This window comes from Saccostrea echinata, unplaced genomic scaffold (genome assembly GCF_033153115.1).
Source record: "Saccostrea echinata isolate AGI-Se365-2 ecotype Australia unplaced genomic scaffold, CSIRO_AGI_Sech_v1 ptg000025l, whole genome shotgun sequence".
In the NCBI taxonomy this organism is placed as follows: Eukaryota; Metazoa; Mollusca; class Bivalvia; order Ostreida; family Ostreidae; genus Saccostrea; species Saccostrea echinata.
The window spans coordinates 13,548,479-13,568,228 of NW_026889774.1; the positions used below are offsets into that span (position 1 = coordinate 13,548,479).

Genomic DNA, 19,750 nt, shown 5'->3' on the forward strand with positions numbered 1-19,750 from the left:
AATTTAGGGGGTATATAGTGATAGGGGTGTATGTCCACTACACTTGGGGGTGGCCGTGATGGCATTCCCTTGTCTGCTACTCCTCTTACACTCGTGAATGCAATTTAATGAAATTTTCACAAGATCTTAATTGCATAGTGGCATTGTACATCTATTTTACGTATCGATCCAACACATACATTGGAGTTTCTGCATAGCAAAAAACTGGACTTTGCCATTTTTTGGTCAACTGAGTCACTCAGATGACCTATTACATGTATTACCTGTTTTTGTCTGTTGTGACGTGCGGTGGTCGTAAACTTGAGAGCATTTTCAGCTTTTTCTCTTGAACTGCTGCACCAATTTCAACCAATTTTGGCATATAGCATCAATGGGTTAAGGGGTACAAGAATTGTGAATTTTAAATCCCCCCCCCCCTGGGCCTGAGGGATGGGGCTAAAACCATCAAAATTAGTGCTATCTTTTAAAGTCTTCTTTCTTCTTTACTCCAGGACATCAAGCAGTCAAACTTGGAATTATTGTAATAGGCCCAGTTTTGAAATTCAGGGCCCCAAGGTCAGGGGATCTAGTTTAAAATATATTTATTCATTACAAATGAAATATATTGAACAGCAGGCATATTGCCTATAATCGTTCTCTCCATAGGTCAAGGTACATATAACAATTATTGGTACATTTAACATTGAAAAGCAGTATATAAAATAAACCGTTAACTGGTACATGTATAAAGTGAATCCACAGAGATTGAGAGAGAGAGAGAGAGAGTAAATAGAAAGAAAGACCATAAAAAACAAAAAAAAAAAAACATAATAAAGTTGACTCAGAGTGGAAAAATTTCCTTAGCTTACCTCAAATGGGATATTATTCTTCCTAGCATATCATGATAAACTAAGATTTCAGTGAAAACCTCTTTGAGTTTCTTATAAAGGTATGTACATGATCAAAAAATGAAAAATTGTCTTCTAAACGTAAGGATTCGGCACCATATATTATATTATCTATATTAATTGGTATGTCATTCTCATTCATATATTCAATCAGCATCTGTCTTTGAAGAACATATTGTGGGCAATACATGAAAAAATGTAATGAATCTTCAGTTTGGTATCCACAATTTGTACATTTTGGTGAATCGTTAAGGTGGTCTTTAAAAAGATCATCATTAAGGTTACTACTATTTCTCAACTGGCAATGTAGTATATTTTCAATTCTATTCCCATAATTGTACAACTTGACTTTATTATTCTGGATGGGATTGGTGTAGGTTAATTTTTTTTTTTAATTTTGCAATGTAGGGGAGGTTCTACAATCATCAGGTAAATTATTCCATAAGGATATTGTGGATGGTACAAAACTATTATAGTAAGACACTGTTCGAGTTATTGGGATACGATATGAGTTTGGGTTGCGTAAATTATAATTATGCTGAATTGGCATACATCCTTCGAGCATATTATACATGTAATCAGGGGTAAGGTTATTAAGAATTTTGTACATCAGTGTGAGCTTATGCTTTTCCCTTCTTGAACTTAGGTTTTCCATCCCAACTCATTATATAGGTTAGTTTTGGATGTATTGCACCTAATGCCTGTAATTATTCTTGCAGCTTCCACCTGAACACTTTCCAGTAATTTGGATTGTTCTTCAGTGCAATTATCCCATACCACATCCCCATATTCTACAACTGGTCGAACAAATGATAAATTGACAAATGACAAATTGTTGTAATATGTTTGGACCACCCCCCATTAGACTGTAATGTCAACCCTAGATGACAGTGACTTTGATTCTGAGAAATACTATTCATTATGTTCCCAAACGAGATATTTGGGTGTACTCGTTGAGTTCTAGTAAAATTAACATTTACTGTCTTAGTAGGGTTAAATTCAACTAGCCATTGATGAGACCATTGCCTTATTTTTTCAAGATCATCAGTAAGAGATACTGCTGGGCTGAATGTGTCAGCATCTACAATAACAAATAAGGATGTGTCATCGGCAAACAGTCCTATTTGATTTTGTATGTTTTCAGTTATATCATTGATATAGATAAGGAAAAGAAATGGACCTAAAACTGACCCTTGTGGGACTCCAGCATTAACGCTTTCCAATCCAGAGGAGTATCCTTCTAACACTACCTTCTGGACTCTATCACAGAGAAAATTCTCAATCCAACTTAAGATATCACCTGTGAAACCATACTGTTGTAATTTATATAACAGTCCTTTATGCCATACTTTATCAAAAGCCTTAGATATGTCACAAAAGACAAATCTTACATCTTTACCTTGATCAAGATTTGATATAATTGTGTTATAAATTTCAACAAGTTGATTAACAGTGGAGTCACCTGGCTGGAAGCCTGACTGGTTCTTAGAGAGAAGATTGTGATTAAACATATAATTGTACAGATATTTAAATACAATTTTTTCCTTGATTTTACACAGACTACTAGTAAGTGAAATAGGTCTGTAGTTTGCTGGATCTTCTGGGCTCCCTTTATTTTTGAATACAGGTGTTATATCCGATTGCTTCCAAATATATGGTATTTTATTAGTTTTTAAGGAGAGATTGAATAATTTAGTGAGTGGTCTGCTAATGGCAGGAATTATATTTTTTAATACTTGTGGTGCAATTCCATCAGGACCAGGAGGTTTTGATATGTTTAAATTTTCGAGTTGATCAATAACATCTTGAGTTGAAATACTTATGGAATCTATAGAATATGGGGGACCAGGTCCTTGAGGGGGCAATTGGGGTTCTCTATAATGTTCAATATGAGAAATCTCTGCAAAATGTTTATTCAGTTGGGTAGCCTTATCAATGGGATGGATGAAAATACTACCATTAAATTTCAGTGGTGGGGTACTTTGTTTTTATTGGCAAATTTAGTTAATGATTTCACAATTCTCCACCATTTACCAGGAGGAATAGTTTTGTCTAAGATTTGTGATGTAATCTTTTGTTTGTAAGTATCCTTAGCCTGTCGTACCATAGTTATAACTTCGTTCCTTAGACTCCGATATTTACTCCACTGATAATCGCTGTTACAAATGTAGTCTTTTTTGCTTTATAATGTACCCTATTTCTTTGTCTCATTTTACGTCTAATTGAACTTGTCATAAAAGGTTTATCAGATGGGCGAATTACAACAACTTTTTTAGATATGTTTTTGTCAACATGGTAATTATATACTCTAGTAAAATTGGTATAGACTTCATTAATGTTTTGAGTATTAAAGACCTCTCCATCCCAATCCACGTCTGAGAGGTTTTTATTAAGTGATTTATAATCAGCCTTTGAGTAATTTCTAACTACTCTTTTATATGCACATTGTTTAAATGTTTTGAATTTAACATCAACACCCACTGGACTATGTGTGCTGCAAAATGGGGTTAGCACTACCACTGATTCAACTTTTTCAGTATTGTTTGTAAGTATAAGGTCAATGCATGTTCCCTTTTGTGAAGTAAAGTTAGTTGGCTGGTTTATTAAATTTGTTAAGGAAAATTTATTTAGTAAACTTTTAAATGCATTATTTCCCTTAGACATCATATCAATATTAAGGTCGCCTAATAGAAATACTGGCAAATTGGTGTTAAGGGCATTTTCTAAGGAAGATGCAATAGTCAATAAAATCTGCCTTAGAGTTTGGTGGTCTGTATAATACTCCTACTAGAAATTTATTTGTAGAATTTTGAATTTCAGCCCATAACATTTCAATGTTTTGGTTAGAGAGATCAGATCTTTGAGTAAATTTAAGATTATTTTTAACATAAAGAACGACACCCCCTCCATATCTGTTACGATCTAACCTAATTGGTGTCAGGGGATCTGGTGATAGGGAGCACAGGTACTTGTGGACAGGACCCCCCCCCCCCCTCCAATATGCCCCACAGGTCAAAAAATATTTTTTTGTATTTTTTTCATAAATTATTCTTCTAGTACACATTTACAATGTATTCCATAAGAAAAATCCAAAAAATAACGCAGAATTAACGTTTTACTAAAAAATCATACCCGCGGTATTATAAAATAGCTCTGTCCACAAGTACCTGTGATAGGGAGGAGCTCTAATGATCATATATTGAAAATGCATAAATTCCTTGAAAATCTTCTCTCCCCCTGTATATTTAGTTGATGCACAATTATGGTCAGAAGGGTGCCTATTCCATAATTTTGAAATTTGTGGCCCCAGGGTCAGGGGTTCTGGTGTGTGTGTGTGTGTGTGTGGGGGGGGGGGGGCTCCATTCTCTTCTTCTCTGCTCCTGTGTTTTTAGCAGATAAACTAAGTACATATCTATGGTGAACAAGGGTGCTTGTTTGAAAATTGTGAAATTTATGGACCGAAGGTTGGGGGTTCTGGGGAGGGAAGGGGGCTCTATTGATTATAGTTACAGTGAAAGTGCATTATTTCTTTGAAAATCTTCTCTACGACTTCTCTGCAAACAAAGTAAGTGCATAGTTATGATGAAAGAGGGTGCCTCTTCCAAAATTGTGAATTTCATGGTCCCGGGTTCAGGGGTTTTGGTGTTGGAGCAGGGCTTTATTGATTATTTAGTGAATAGGCATTAATTCTTTGAAAATCTTCTCCGCCCTGTGTATTTAGCAAACATACTTAGTGCATAGTTATGATGAGCAAGGGTGTCTCTTCCAAAATTGTGAATTTCTCTGTCCCTGGGTGTAGGTGCTAGAGTGGATTTATATTAAATAGCAGTCTACTGAGAGAAGTTATTCCCCTTTGCTATTCAGCTATGATTATTAATCACTGCAAATAATGTAATTGAAAGATCAACTGAATAAGAGAAATATACAAGAATTTTTATGTATAATACAAAAAGTACTTTCAAAGTTTTTTTTAATGGTCAGGTAAATAATAGATAGATAAAGACAAAAATGCCTCATCTCTGTACATTATATATTCTTCACAAAACAGGAGAGGCCAATGTGAGAGGGAATAAAATTAGTTTTCAAATAGTCTCAAGCACGATTGATTTGTTTAGTCAGAATGGTGATGGTGATAAATGGGGGCAAGTACAGACCAGTAAATAGAACTACTTTAAATTTTTTTACTGAGTACTAAATTAATTATATTGTTGCTCCTTGATCATCCTTTTTCTCTTTTTGGGGGGCAACATAACTTCATTATCAGTTTATTTTGTTTTATTATACCCCCGCAAATTACCTTGTCGGTCTGTCCGTGTAATCTTATTTGGGCTTTAACTTTGTAGTGGAGAATCATTGGAAGCTCATACTTGGTACAACTGATTGTTCATGACCTGCATGTGTGTCATAACCTTGACCCAAAGTCATTGTGGCAAATTCAAGGTCACTGGTATAAAAAGTGTAAAATTCATGACAGATCTATAATTTTCTAATGGAGAGAATTGGATCTCCTTATTTCACTAAAAGATCACTTACGACAAGAGGATTTGTCATTTTTTGGCAAGTTCAAGGTCATATTTACAAAATTTGAATAGGCACTTTAAAAAATTTGCAGCGGAATTATTTTTTAGCTTGCTCACAGTATCTCCAGTTTTGTATTTTTATGGAATACAATGTTGTATTATACTCAGGGGACCGTTAAGGCCCTTGGGCCTCTTGTTTCGGTGCCCATCTCTTATCTGAAACTCCTCCTATACCGCTGAATAAAATTTAATGAGACTTTCAAAGATTAGTGCCATTGTGCACTTCCGTTTTGATCAAGATTACGTTTTGCACTTACGTGAAAAGATAATGGGGGTTTCCCATGGCAAAACATGGACACTGCCATTCTTTCTATAACATTTGGGGTACTTATCTCGTATCCGCAACTCCTCCTATACCACTGCATGAAATTTATGAAATTCCCTTGAATCGTTATGAGATAAGAGCAAAACATGGCCTTTGCCATTATACTAATGTGGGAGCGGGGAGGGGAATGGGTATCATTTTGTGAGCTCGGTGCTCACAGCACCTCTAGTTACATTCTGCCATTTTGCACCTATTCTACGTTACCATCTGAAAGATATTTGGGTCTCCGTTACATAGACTTTGCCATTCTTTATTTAACATTTAGCAGTTTAGAGTACCCATCTCTTATCTTACCTACAACTCCTGCTATACCACAGAATAAAATGTAATGAGACTTTCCTAGAATCCTTATAACACAGTGTCATTGTGCACCTCCTACATTTGGGGTTTCCTATAGCAAATCATGGACTTTGCCATTGTATTCGATAAATGGGGATATACATTTTGTTAACACAACTGCTCCTAAACCCCGGAATGAAATTCAATGGAACTTTCAAAGAATTTCATTTACTTCCTGCAAAGAAATGCACTTCGCCATAATACTCAATGTTATTAGGGCGAAGGTATCATGTTGTGAGATCAGCGCTCACAATAGTTTTAATATTAATTTTAGGAGACCGAATGGTAAAAATAGTTGATTTTCTTAGGACCCCCCCCCCCGTTTTTTTTTTTTTTATACTTGTTTAATGAGCTAATTGGTTGAGTGCAAACAGGACAGTGAAAACATGAACTGCTATTCAATACCGAATATCGCTATTTTTCAATGATTTATTAATTCTATATAAAATAGATTCCACATGGAAAAAAAGAAATCCTGACAGCAAAAAAGGAAATAAATGTATTTAATGACATCCGAAGAATTTCTTTCGGTTTATTTTCAGAAATTTTAACCGCTGTGAAATTGATATTTTTGTCGTTTAATTAAGGTTATAATTTCTAGGTACATGGAATGGAACAAGACGATCAAAAGTTGTGCAGAATGTTTCTATAAAGCCTTGACAACAGTACTATTTTTGGGTAGATCCGAGATCTGGTTTAAAGTTTACAGAAATACATTTGTCTTCTACATCTTTATTGCATCGAGAAGGGGGTATGTCGGAAGTAAGGTAAGTTGATAGATATATACGCGCGGATCCAGGAATTTTTTTCCAGGGGGGGGGGGGGGGCACACCAGTCAAAAAAATTTCCAACCCAAAAATTTCTTGACAAGCAACAAAAAAAAAAAAAAAAAAAAAAAAAAAAAAAATCCATTTCCCAAACGTGAAAAACACCTATTTCATGGTGGTGATGGTGGGATCAAGTTTTCTAGGGGGGTCCAAACTCATTTATTATTTGCTTCAGTATATACTTTTAATAACTCTGCAAATTCCAGGGGGGTGGGGGGTTGGACCCCCTGACCCCCCTCTAGATCCGCACATGTATAGTATACACATATATCTTAAAAGTTTACATAATTTGACCGTGACCAACTTTCATGATCAAAAGTAGGGATGTCAATTTTGTCAATAATTCCACCCTGTATGGTACGAATTTCTACGGTTGATTTTTGTCAATGTTTAAAATAAATAGATTGATTTGAGTGTATACAACCGAAATATGATTTTAAAAAAATATCATGAAGCTCCAAACGAAGAAAAGTCGTCTTACCAAAGGCAATATTGTCGTATACTCTTCAGATTGAAATACCTGCCTAATAAGAGATATATTTGTAAGAATATAGTAGCTATGTTTTCTAAAGTATTCTATATATCGACGAAATTATGGGGGTGGTGGTGCCCCCTCCCCCCCCCCCCCCACGGGTCCTATGGCCATGCTATTAGAGATAAATAACGGCATTTTTGTCGCTGTTAAAAAAATGGTTTTTTAAAATAAATTATTTTGCATGATATGTTTTATATTTTATGAGAGACTGAGTGACTACTACTCAATGTGTCCGTTCTTTTTGGTAATATATTAATATTTGTGAATCAAATTACAGGTGTATGAGGACAGGACAGATCCCCCCCTTTCCCATATAGACCCCCGGGCCTTTTTCGGCGACGTTTTTCCAATGAATAATCTTTTAATGAAATATTTGTGATCTAATCCGTACCATGAATTCGAAAACAATAACCTCAGTAAAACATTAATTAAAAAAATATTCTGCCCCACTTTATATATATATATATACTTTTTTTATTGCTTAAAATTTCAAATCTCCCCATAGTACACACGCAAAACAAACTTCTAAAATCCATATGTGCCACGATTTGACCTAATTGCTGTAAGAATACACATTTATAAGCATACTAGATGAAATCCCGCGCAAGCGCGGGTAATTGAATTTATACACTACCGACAGAAAATATATTGTAGTTTTTACTGACAGCCTACAGGCTTATAGCAGGAAGAAATACTTTGTTCAAAATCCCACATGTGCGTCTCCACCCCCACCCCCTTTTGTAAAAACTTGAAAAAGATAACATTATTTAATTAATTGATGATTATTGTGAAACCTGTTATACTATGTTATGGATATTGTACTTCAGATGCTCTTATTTTATTTTCGTCAAGGATAAAAGCAGCGAATATGCATATTTTATTGATAAATTGATTGGGTTTTTTTTTTTTGGGGGGGGGGGGTTAAAAATTCACAGGTACTTGGGTCTTGGTTTATAAATATGTATGTACCTTATTGATATGTTAAAATGTACTTTACCTTCTTTACATATCAATAAGGTACATATGTATTTATAAACCAAGACGCAAGTACCTGTGTAAAAATTAGGTTTTAACGCCAATAGGCCGAGTATTTGATACAAAAGACTGTATTCAGAAAAAAAAACTGAAATGTATTGATTAAAGCACAAAATTTTACAGCTTTAATTGTATTTGAGCAATATCTTATACATTAATTTTCTCTTTTCATGTAAGCAATTTTATTACGAAGTAGAAATTGTACTTCGGGTTCGTTGCCACGATGCCAGTGAGGAATATATTACACATTTTACCGATAAATTTATTAGGAAAACCTACTACATGTATGTAATAGTCTTTCGATATATAAATATATTCACAACTTATAGTGTTATCAATGATTTACCATTATTTCAATGACCATTCACGCATAAGCTTTTTTTTATGTTCCTGCAGCTATAATCATGCTTACAATGCGAGTTAAATCTAAATATAGTTTACGGACATCATCTTGTATCTAGTGTATTCTTAGAGGAGTAGGTGAAAACTCTGGTGCATCCGTTTCGGAGTTTATTTGCAAAATGTATTAATTTATAAGTATAGATGTATATAATGGGACGTAGAAAACTGTAGGCCTGCATGTATAATCATCTTGCAAATATACATCGGGGTCGAGATTTCAGCATAACAGTCCCACGTGGCCTTGACTGAGCCTCTTTTTCGATATCCCTAGCAAAGTAAGCATGGGAAAATATTGAATAAGAAAGTATTTGATAAATAAATACACTACAGTCAATTTATTGGAATACACTTTTGTATGGAAACATCGCTATTTTCTGACAGTAATAACTGCGTAAAATATATTCATATAGACTATCTAAAAGTAAGAATAATTTCATGAATTCGTAGGAATTACATGCGAGTTGAAGAAAAAACAATTTATCACAGTTTCCGGGTCATTAAAAGTATCAATACATATGATACCTTACAAACACATAAAGCTCCTGTAGATGGGATTTAGAAATAACTTAACGATATCCCTGGATTTGAGATATTGAGGGTAAAAAAAAAAACTAGCCCAGGGATGGGTATCGCCAAAAATTTCGTATTGGGATGTATGATGTTCTCCAAAATAATCACAATAATGTGATTTTATGTGCAGTTTTTATTATGATTTAAACATATCTCTTACAAATATAATGCTGTAATGTGTGTATTTTCCTGTTTTAATTTACATATTTTTGTTTTGTTTTTTTGTAACAAAATAGAATAGAGCATGTAGAGTGTGTTAATAAGCACAGTCAGTTGGAAAAAATATGCAGTAAATGAAAACAATCCTACCAACAAAATAAATAAAATGGGTGAAAGAAACGTCTTAAGAAGTATTCGAATGATATATTCCACAGGATGAAATATGTACAGACTTCACAACCACTTTAGTTGTTACTGCGTAGTGTATACATTAATCTATATACATGATTTGACCATAAGGTCAAAGTAAAATAAAAAAAAAATTTAATGAGATTGATTGATGTGTGTCATAGGTTGACCCCATTATGAATGACCCTTTCTTGACAAACTCTTGCAACTTTAAAAATGATTTTCTTTGAATTCCAAAGACTCTAGATAGAACGTTCCATCGTTAAAATGATATTGTCCTACGGACCCGGTTTATTTAACTGTGGTGAGGGCTTGTCCCGAGACACAGTTAGATTATTCTAACTACAAAGACACATGCGTAATTAGTTGCAGCATAAATTTTTCATGAGAATAAAGAGAGAAAAAATCTTTTAAAAATGTTCTACTGAAGAATAGCAGGACCAAGGTGACTCTGGTGAGCGTTGTGCCCATGGAGTTCTTGTTAAGTTACTGCTGTTAAATAGATTGAAGAAAATCATGAATCATCCTAACCCAACAGAAACTATAACATGTACATCTTTGTAGGATGGGTATCTCAGTGAAGGATGTCAATTCACATGAATTCACAAAGTCACTTGCTGCTTTCCTGAAAAAGTGAGTACAATACCAGAACTTGGCCATGAAGTTATTAATTTTAAAAGATGCAAGATAAAGGTAAATTTCAATTAAAAAAAAAAAATATTTATATAGAAATATTTTGACATTTTGCTGCAATAATGTATTGACTTCCGAGTATTCCATTCTGAGGTCTCTGGTTTCATCCTACATTTATAACCCAACCGGAAGTTTTGTATCCCATCTAAAGTCTTAAAATGTATAAAATTGCATACGTTGTTCACAAACTTTTATTCCATACAATCACACACAACATTCATGGTACATTTGTATTTGCTTCTTAACCCCTGTTTTAGGTATCTGTTTAAATGTCATCTTGACGAAATTCTCGTTACACTGCATGTTCATTCTTCAAATATTAGATGAACAGTTATGGCGTTTTCGGTCGTAATATTTAATTCGGGGGACAGATGTAACGTAAACAAACAAATACAGGATTTTCTTTTTTTAAGTATTTGCATGTTTCAATCCAATTTCAGATGTTCAGTTAAATCTTTAGATACAAATATTGAAAAAAAAACATTAGTTCACATCAGTTGATTTCATTTAGCTTACTTTGATGTCATATTGTATCACAGATTTTGTCTAGTCAGAAAATCTGTTTCCTTAATACACCCACGCAGTGTCAATCAAAACTCATGTATAACAAATAAACTGATCTACCATTGATCTGGTTTGTACAACCCTAAATTTTCTGGAAGATTCTAACATATTAGAAGGGAGTGTATTAGAAGTGAGTGTCATGTTCCTCATACTATTGGCATCAGCATAAGAGCTTAGTTTTATAAAATATATGTGGTATATTTAAAGGAAAAAAACATTGTATTTTCCCCTTAACTCAACCATGAATTTAATAAAACTAAATAATAATCAAAATCATGTTTGATATTTGCTCTGGATGCTCCACTAGTTAGAATTAAATTGTAATTTTGTTGCAAATTTTATTTAGTATAAAAAGGGTTTTTAAAAGTAGTTTAAAGGGGGGAGGGGGGGTTTAAAGTAATAAATTGTGGTAATATCAAGTCTCCCTGCTTTCAAAAACCTCTACCTGATTTGCTTTGAGAGAGAATGGAGGTTCCTTGAAAGGAGATGGGTGAACAAGGTGTGCAAAGTGCCTATATTTTCAAATGTATGGTCATAATTAATTTATGAATTTAGAGTAAAGTTCTTATCATTGAAAGGTATGAAATTATGACAAACAAAAGTTTTCTGCAGAAAATTATTTGGCAAAAAACATTCTATGAATTAAAAAAAAAAATATGTGGTATTCTTGGGGTTCAAACCCAAGCAATAAAAATTTTGAATATCAATTTTCCCTTCAAGACTAACACGCTAACCACTTACTATACCGCTTATAACAAAAAGTGATATTTAAGTCATGTTTGTGATATGACCCTTGACTAAATGAACTTCAAATAATTCTTGGAGAGATAAGAATGTTTTGTCATAAAAGTGTATTTTTAAGGTATAGTGGGTCCTACCTCCATGTTTTTGTTAACTGAAGAATGTATATTTTTATGCATACTTTGAGTATAGCCTTTTGAAAAATGGAGCAAAGACCCACTCATATGGAAAAATAGTGTTTTTAATTAGTTTGAAGAATTGATCATTTTTGCCCTCTTTGGTGTATGTATGCTATTCATAGACAAATAATTTCAATCTTTGTGAGATTGTTGCTAATTGTGGAGATTTAATATAAAGTAAACATTAATGTTAAATGAAATATCAAAGAAAATTTTTTTATAATTGAGATTTAATTTTTTCCCTTTTTTATTTGTGGCACAGTAGGCATTTTGCTGGCCTTGTTCGCTCATATTCTTTTGGGTCTACTTTTAAAATGGTTCCTGGAAAGTAGAGTATAATTTACAATCTCCTAGGTTATTAGATATATTTAAGGAATCACTGTCTACTCAGTAGAGTATGCCAGGGCATCAACGATAGTTGGAAACGTGGAATAATTTGCATAATGGGCGAATCCTTATATTCCCATTGCAATTGTAAAATTGTAAATTTAGATTTTAAAAATGTAGACTAATAGATTTAAATTACACGAGGTCTCCCGTGTCAATTTAATAGTCCCCCCCCCCCCCCCCCCCGTGACGTCAAACACAAAGACAGTCGTACGAGATTTACATGCATATTAGGCCTCCTTAGCTCCTGGCCTATTGCTTGACAAAAAAAATTCCAGTAAATGATGAAGAAATCAAGACAACTAACTTTCAAAGAGTTATCACAGAGAAAACAAATAGAAATGGAAATATTTAAGAAAAAATATAATTCCCTTTGTAGGCAAGGTAAAATGAAGATACCAGACTGGGTTGGCATCGTAAAACTTGCAAAGTTTAATGAACTGGCTCCATATGATGATGACTGGTACTATGTACGGGCTGGTAAGTCTATTAAAGGTGACAGAAAACTCGGAAGAGCTAATATAACTGTAAGCTCAGAGCAAATTTGGCTCAGAAAAATTTTAGTGCAGTCTTTTCACTATAAAGTGTGATATGCACATTTAATGTGAGGCCATCACTGAAAAAAAAAAAATTGATGTACTGGAACCCAACCCATATTTTTCAAGATGGGTAGATATGTAAGTAGTTTTTTAGCTCTACTGGTCAGAGACCAGAAGAACTCATGTGATAGTAAGGTGTCATTTGTGTGTCTATCTGTCTGTCTGTAAACAATTTTTCAAAAATGCTACTCCTACAATTTGGTTTGATTTAAATAAGACTTGGTACACAAGTACATTAAACTAATATACATAATTATTTTCTATCTAGCTTGTAACATGAGATATGATTGGTTAGGGAAAGGTGAAAATTTCCGCACACCCAGCTTCAGAAGGGGATAAATAAAGTGACATCACAATGCATAGTTTCTCTATCACAAAAAGCAAATAATGTGATGTCACGATGCATTGTAGCATGTAGTAAATCTTATGGGTAGTTTGAAACACACCATTGATTTACAAAGATTTATTTGGTTACATAGGAAATAAATTTGTTATCAAGGTCCAAAGAAGAGTGTACAGGGATTTACCCCAGGCTGCATTCCATACCACCTTTGGCCTGAGGGTGTATGGAGTACAACCCAGGGTAAATCCCCTTACATCCTTGACTGAAACTGGATAACTAAAAGTATATCAGTTTTTGAATTCAATCAACAGAGATGCCATGGTTCTTTCAGAACACTACTCCCAGGGCTCTCAGACAACTTTTAGGGAATGGGGCCGGGGCCATAAAGATTGGGAAATTTTGGGATAACAATTATACTTTACAATCATGGTATATTGAGATTCTGGTTTTTATTATCAACTAGAGTTTTGTTTATTGATACAGAGGAATAGGAATAGCAGGTTTATTTATTATGGATCCCACTATATTTAATTTTGGGGAGAAATGACGATTGGGAAAATTAACACATTCAATTGGGAAAAAAAGATACCTTTTTGAATGGCCCCAGTTATAGACAATTGAGAACTTACAGTTTTGGTCCATTTTCAATAAGATATGGTACACAAATACACTATACTAAGATACATAATTCTGTTAATCAGTTTTTGATTTCAAAAAAGTGTTACCATGGTAACTAAAATAGGAATTTCTGTGAAAATCTTTTAAACTCCTCCTACAGTTTAGGTCCGATTTCAATAAGACTTTGTACACAAGTACACTTTACTTAGATACATAATTCTGTTTATTGGTTTTTGATTTCGTTAATTGGTGTAGCCATGATTACAAAATATAGGAACACTATTCATCAAAATGAAAAACTGAATCAAAGAATTTTCTGTGAAATTCATTTAAAATGCTACTCTGACAAAAGTTTGCCATGATTACTAAAAATAGAAAATTCTCTGAAACTCTTTTAAAACACCACTCCTTCAATTTGGTTGGTTATTATGTAAAATGTTACAAAAAGTGTTACTTGCTTTTGTTGAAGTAAAATATGGTGGCAAACATTAGGAATTGATTAGGAATGAAAAGAGAAAAGTTGCTACATGAAATCACTTCAAGTTAAAGCTGAATGTGACTACTGCAACAACATTATTAAATGTTATTATGGCACAACAAACTCAGCTAGCCACATGCAGCCAGGCAATGTTGATACCAACTCGAGAAGACAAGAATAAATATTTGCATTGTGTTTACATATTTCAAAAAATAAGAGACGAAAAAGCAAAAAAGAATATGAATTTAATATGAAGATAAATGTATATTGAAACAGAACATTTAATGTTGCGATATATGGCAATACAATTTTTCAGTCAGATTCTCTACTTTCTCTACAAGTCAGTGTATTGACTACTCCATATTTTTTTTCTTTGTAGCTTCTGTATGTCGCCATTTGTACATCAGATCACCAGTTGGTGTTGGAGCATTTTCCAAACTTTATTCAGGTATGAGAAGAACCACTTTCAATTTTTTATTGTCAGAAAAATGAACTTATTTTTCTTATATTTTCATAATGTTGAGTGGAGCTTAAAAGCCTTTTAGGGATCATCGGCATCCAAAGGTGTCCATCTATGCATCAATAAAAGAAAATAGTACCTATCAATTTCTTGTGAAAATGGTCACAGTGAATGTTGAAAATAAGGTTGCATAAATTATACCTACAATGAACACAGATACTATGTTTATGTAGGACCAGGAAAGTTATACAGATATTATGTTGATATAAATTTGTAAACTGTTAAAATACTTAAAATTGATGTACCGGTAAAATATGTAGAATTCAGTTTTTGTATACTGTTTGAATTGATACAGTAACTCAATAAGTCTCACACAGACACTCAGATCAAGTTACTGGCTGACTCTCTTGTAGCACTACTTCCTTGGTACACATGATATTTAATGTCAGCTAATGGAGGTAGAATCTTAGAGGAAAAGTTTAAATGTGCATGGATAGTTGATAGCATTACAAATGAGGTTGAATTAAAAGTTTTTGAAGCAATCAGTAAATAGCCAGAATGATCACATTCGTAGCCACTGCTACACTCTAACCAGCCGGCATTGACCCTACTCTTTGGGGACATGCATTTGTCTTTGATGGATGTGCTCAGTAAAATAATGAGTCAACTACAATATATGATATAATAAATTTTATCCTGCAACTACCCCTTGCATTGACCTAATAAAGGTAACCTAATAAACCAAAGCTTTATTCGGTCAATGCCCTAAGAAAGCCTCGTGCATGTATTCCGACGTTCTAAAAGCATTGTGACATCATGAATATTGCAATGTTTACGCCATGGCGTCTTAGATTCAAATGCAGAGATGTACCTAAATCGATTGAAAATAGCTCGTTTTGAAGGTCATGTAAAAATATGTTGCAGGATAAACAAAATACATCAATACTGTCTTGAAATATAAGCGATATTTGGGCTCGGGTCGAAAACGTGATAGAGGGCTCGGCAAGCCTCGCCCTCCATCACGTTTTCTTACCCTCGCCCAAATATCGCTTATATTTCAAGACAGTAAGCATGTATTTTATATGTATTTAACAGCAAGTCTTTGTCCACAAAAATCTACAATCACATAAATAGTATGTTCAGGAACACAGCACATCACAACTTGGTCACATTTAGTGGCAAGTAACAAAATGAATAAAGAATGCAATTTATTTGGTTAGATTGAATGAATGAACAGTCATTTTATATGTTAAAAAAAATTTCATAAATTGATATTTAAAATTTTTAAATAGGGCGCAAGAGGAACGGAACAGCACCTAGCCATTTCTGCAAAGGAAATACATCAATTAACCGCAAGGTTCTGCAGTCTCTAGAGGGAATGAAACTAGTGGAGAAAGACACTGCAACAGGTGGCAGGAAATTGACCCCTCAAGGCAGGAAAGATTTGGACAGAATTGCTGCCCAAGTGAATGAAAAGCACAACCCAAGACCATCCAAAAAGGAATAAGACTGCCATCTTAATATGACTGGTGTCCATTAAATACATGTGATTGTAAAAAGCTGTCTTGTTCTATTTTCGGAAGACTTGATATGGTATTTCTGTTCTAGTTAAATGAATGCCTGTCACCAGGTACAAGGAAATTGTTGAGAAGTATGTAGTGAAACAGTGATCACAGTCACTGGACAGAAAAGTATAGGTGGTACAATTCAGGATTCATAGGGCATATAAAAAGGACACTTACAAAATGTAGAAAAACCTTTGGTCTGTTCCAGCCAAAAATATAAGGAAGGGGGGGGGGGGGGGATGGCAGTTCTTTAGAGTGCAACTACGGGCTTTTTAAGCCTTTAAACCTGTTCAGTTTGTAAATATACCCGTCACTCAAAGGAAATTTTTTACTTTTTAATTAATGACCCTCTCCACAACACACACACATGCACACTTGTGAATTTGGATTTTCAAAATTTTTTTCCAGGCATTTCATTTTGCATGTCCATATTTTCAAAATTGATTTTTATGAACTCATGCAGAGCCTTGAATGTGTATAGCAAATTTTTTGTGTCACATGCAAAGCTGCACTTAGGGATCACATTACCCGGCATCTGTCTGTATGTCTGTCACACCCTATATCTCTAGAACTATAAAAGGTATGGATTTGATATTTTGCAAATATATTGCTTGGCACTGTGGCTTTTGTAAATTACCATGGTTACCAACCTTGTGACCCTTGTCCTTGGACCTACATTTCAAAATATTTCATAGTGCCGATATACAGCATATTTTTGACATTTAAGCGGTGAGTCTATGCTATTTAGCATGTGCACTGTTTGTTATAAGGCAATATGAAAAATACCAGCATTACAATCCACTTGACCTTTGACCTACTTTGCAAAAATTACCCCCATGAAGTTTAACTTGTGACTTTTGAAATTTGAGAGGCAGGATTTTGATACTTAGCATTTATAGCAAGCGCAGCGAGCAACGCAAAGTGCCACTCATCACTGCGAGCTCTAACGACAATGCCTTGGCGAAGAGAAATTCGGATTACTGCACACATTCATTCAATAGAATTTTTTCCGCAGTAATTCTGGACCCACAATGCATCACTTGTTGTTCTCGCTGCTAACTTGGTTCGGAGGTGACAACAACTAAAAAATCACAAAAAATAAACTCGCCTTAATTTAATGGATATTGCATACAGATAGTAGATTAAACGTTCTTTGTTAAATTTTTTGCACTTTTCAAACTTTGTTTATGGAAAAGCAGCTAACATACGACGTCATGTGACGTTACAGTCTGTCCCGTGCGGTTTGAAGAGGCGGATCTTAAAATTAGCCGCTTCACAGTAACTGCGGTACTACTCTTTTGCTGGGCAAAATAATAATGCTTGGCGAAGTTTTTGTTGACAGATAATCAAATGACGTATAATTAACAATTACTTTCAAGTCATATTTCACCAAACTATATCATTTTGCCCTTCAAAAGAGCAAGTGAACAATGCGCTCGCCCCAACGATCACACCGTCAACATATTACATATTTAAATACTATGAAAATACATCGGGATCGGTATTGCACAATGGATTGTGTAGACTGAATTGCAGTAAAGACAGACTGAAATATCTTTTGGAGGATTGTTGGAAACATGTTGAGCTTATGATTTAGTACTTTGAAACTGTGTGATATTCAGTTACCACACAAACTTATATCTAAATACATGTACTATGATATACATCGGGATCGGTATTCCAAAACAGATAGCGTAGAGTCCACACTGTAGACATAACAATTTGTCTGTGGTATGTCGGAGAGCTACAGTTCTGCAGCTAGCAAATTGTTTAGCTGCAGAACTGTAGCTCTCCGGAAAAAAAAAATATTGACAGACCGGAGAGCTACAGTGCCACCCACAGAGAAAACTATATTTACTGCGCACAAAAAATTGCGTTTGATTCTCATTTTATTTCTTCAAATTCTTACCTCAACTGCACGAAAGCTCGATTTCAAGAAATTCCTTAGACACTCTCGTAGTTTACATCTGCACGAAGCGCAGGGGACCGAATTGTCCTGCCACCCAAAATGGCAGAATAAATAGGCGAAATTTTCTGTGGTCTTCATTTCAGGTCCAGTAAGGCTATTGCCAACAATTCTGGGAAATGTTTTGTTGTGGAAATAGTAAAAGAATATGTTAGGAACAGCCGGTTAGTAATATTTTGAGATGGCAGTTTAGATATACAGAGAAATAAATCCAGAATCGAGCGCAATTTTTTATGCGCGATAAATATACAATTTTTCCTATGGGTGGCACTGTACCTCTGCGGTATGTCAATATTTTTTTTTTTTTCAGAGAGCTACAGTTCTGCAGCTAACAATCTGCAGTAAAGACAGACTGAACTCTCTCTTGGAAGATTGTTGGAAACAACGTAGGAATTAAATTCTAAAAAAATTCACTTAAATTATTCTTTTGAGGGTTAGGGAACCATATTTTATTTGATTGTCTGATTCTCTCCCAGCTTATACTATCCATGGATGCTTTTTAGCTCTACTGGTCAAAGACCAGTAGAGCTTATGCGATAGTAAGGTGTCCGTTCGTCTAGCTGTCTGTCTGTCAGTAATCAATTTTTCAAAACACTACTCCTCCTACAGTTTTGGTCTGATTTCAATACGACTTTGCACATAAGTAGACTACACTAAAATACATAATTCTACGGTTTTTGATTTCAATGAACGGTGTTGCCATGGTTACTAAAAATAGAAATTTCTGTGAAAAAAATTTCAAAATGCTACTCCTCCTACAGTTTAGGTCTGATTTTAGTATAACTTAGCACACAAGTAGACTACACTAAGATACATAATTCTCTATACCAGTTTTGGATTTCGATGAACAGTGTTGCCATGGTTACTAAAAATAGAAATTTTCTTGAAATACTTTTAAAACACTACTCCTCCTACACTTTTTGTCTGATTTCAATATAACATGGCATACAAGTAGACTACACTGAGATACATAATTGATGTTATTGTTTTTTTTATTTTGTTGAATGATGTTGCCATGGTTACTTAAATTGAAATTTCTGTAAAATTGTTTTAAAAGGCTACTCCTTTTACAGTTTTAGTCTGATTGCAATAATTTTGCCACAAAAAGAGACTAAACCAAGGATCATTATTCTATTTATTGCTGTTGAAAAGTTGCAAGTCCAAGTGCTATTTTTATCTTCCTTTATAAGTACAACCAGTAGAGCTACAGTCTCGTCAGAGACTTCTGGTTTTTTCCTTTGCAGGCAAATGCACGAACTGCCATGCTAATAGTAAATAAGAATTAAGCTGACCACTCTTAGATTTATTT

General features: G+C 34.3%; 1 protein-coding gene across 1 annotated transcript; it reads left to right on the plus strand.

Moving 5' to 3' along the window:
- Positions 1 to 10,403: 10,403 nt before the first annotated feature.
- Positions 10,404 to 16,469, plus strand: LOC133192052 (small ribosomal subunit protein eS19-like). Its single transcript, XM_061327892.1, has 4 exons — positions 10,404 to 10,481; positions 12,792 to 12,892; positions 14,830 to 14,898; positions 16,203 to 16,469. The coding sequence occupies exons 1-4, from the start codon at positions 10,414 to 10,416 to the stop codon at positions 16,415 to 16,417; spliced, it is 453 nt and encodes a 150-aa protein (XP_061183876.1). The 5' UTR covers positions 10,404 to 10,413; the 3' UTR covers positions 16,418 to 16,469.
- The last annotated feature ends 3,281 nt before the right edge of the window (positions 16,470 to 19,750 follow it).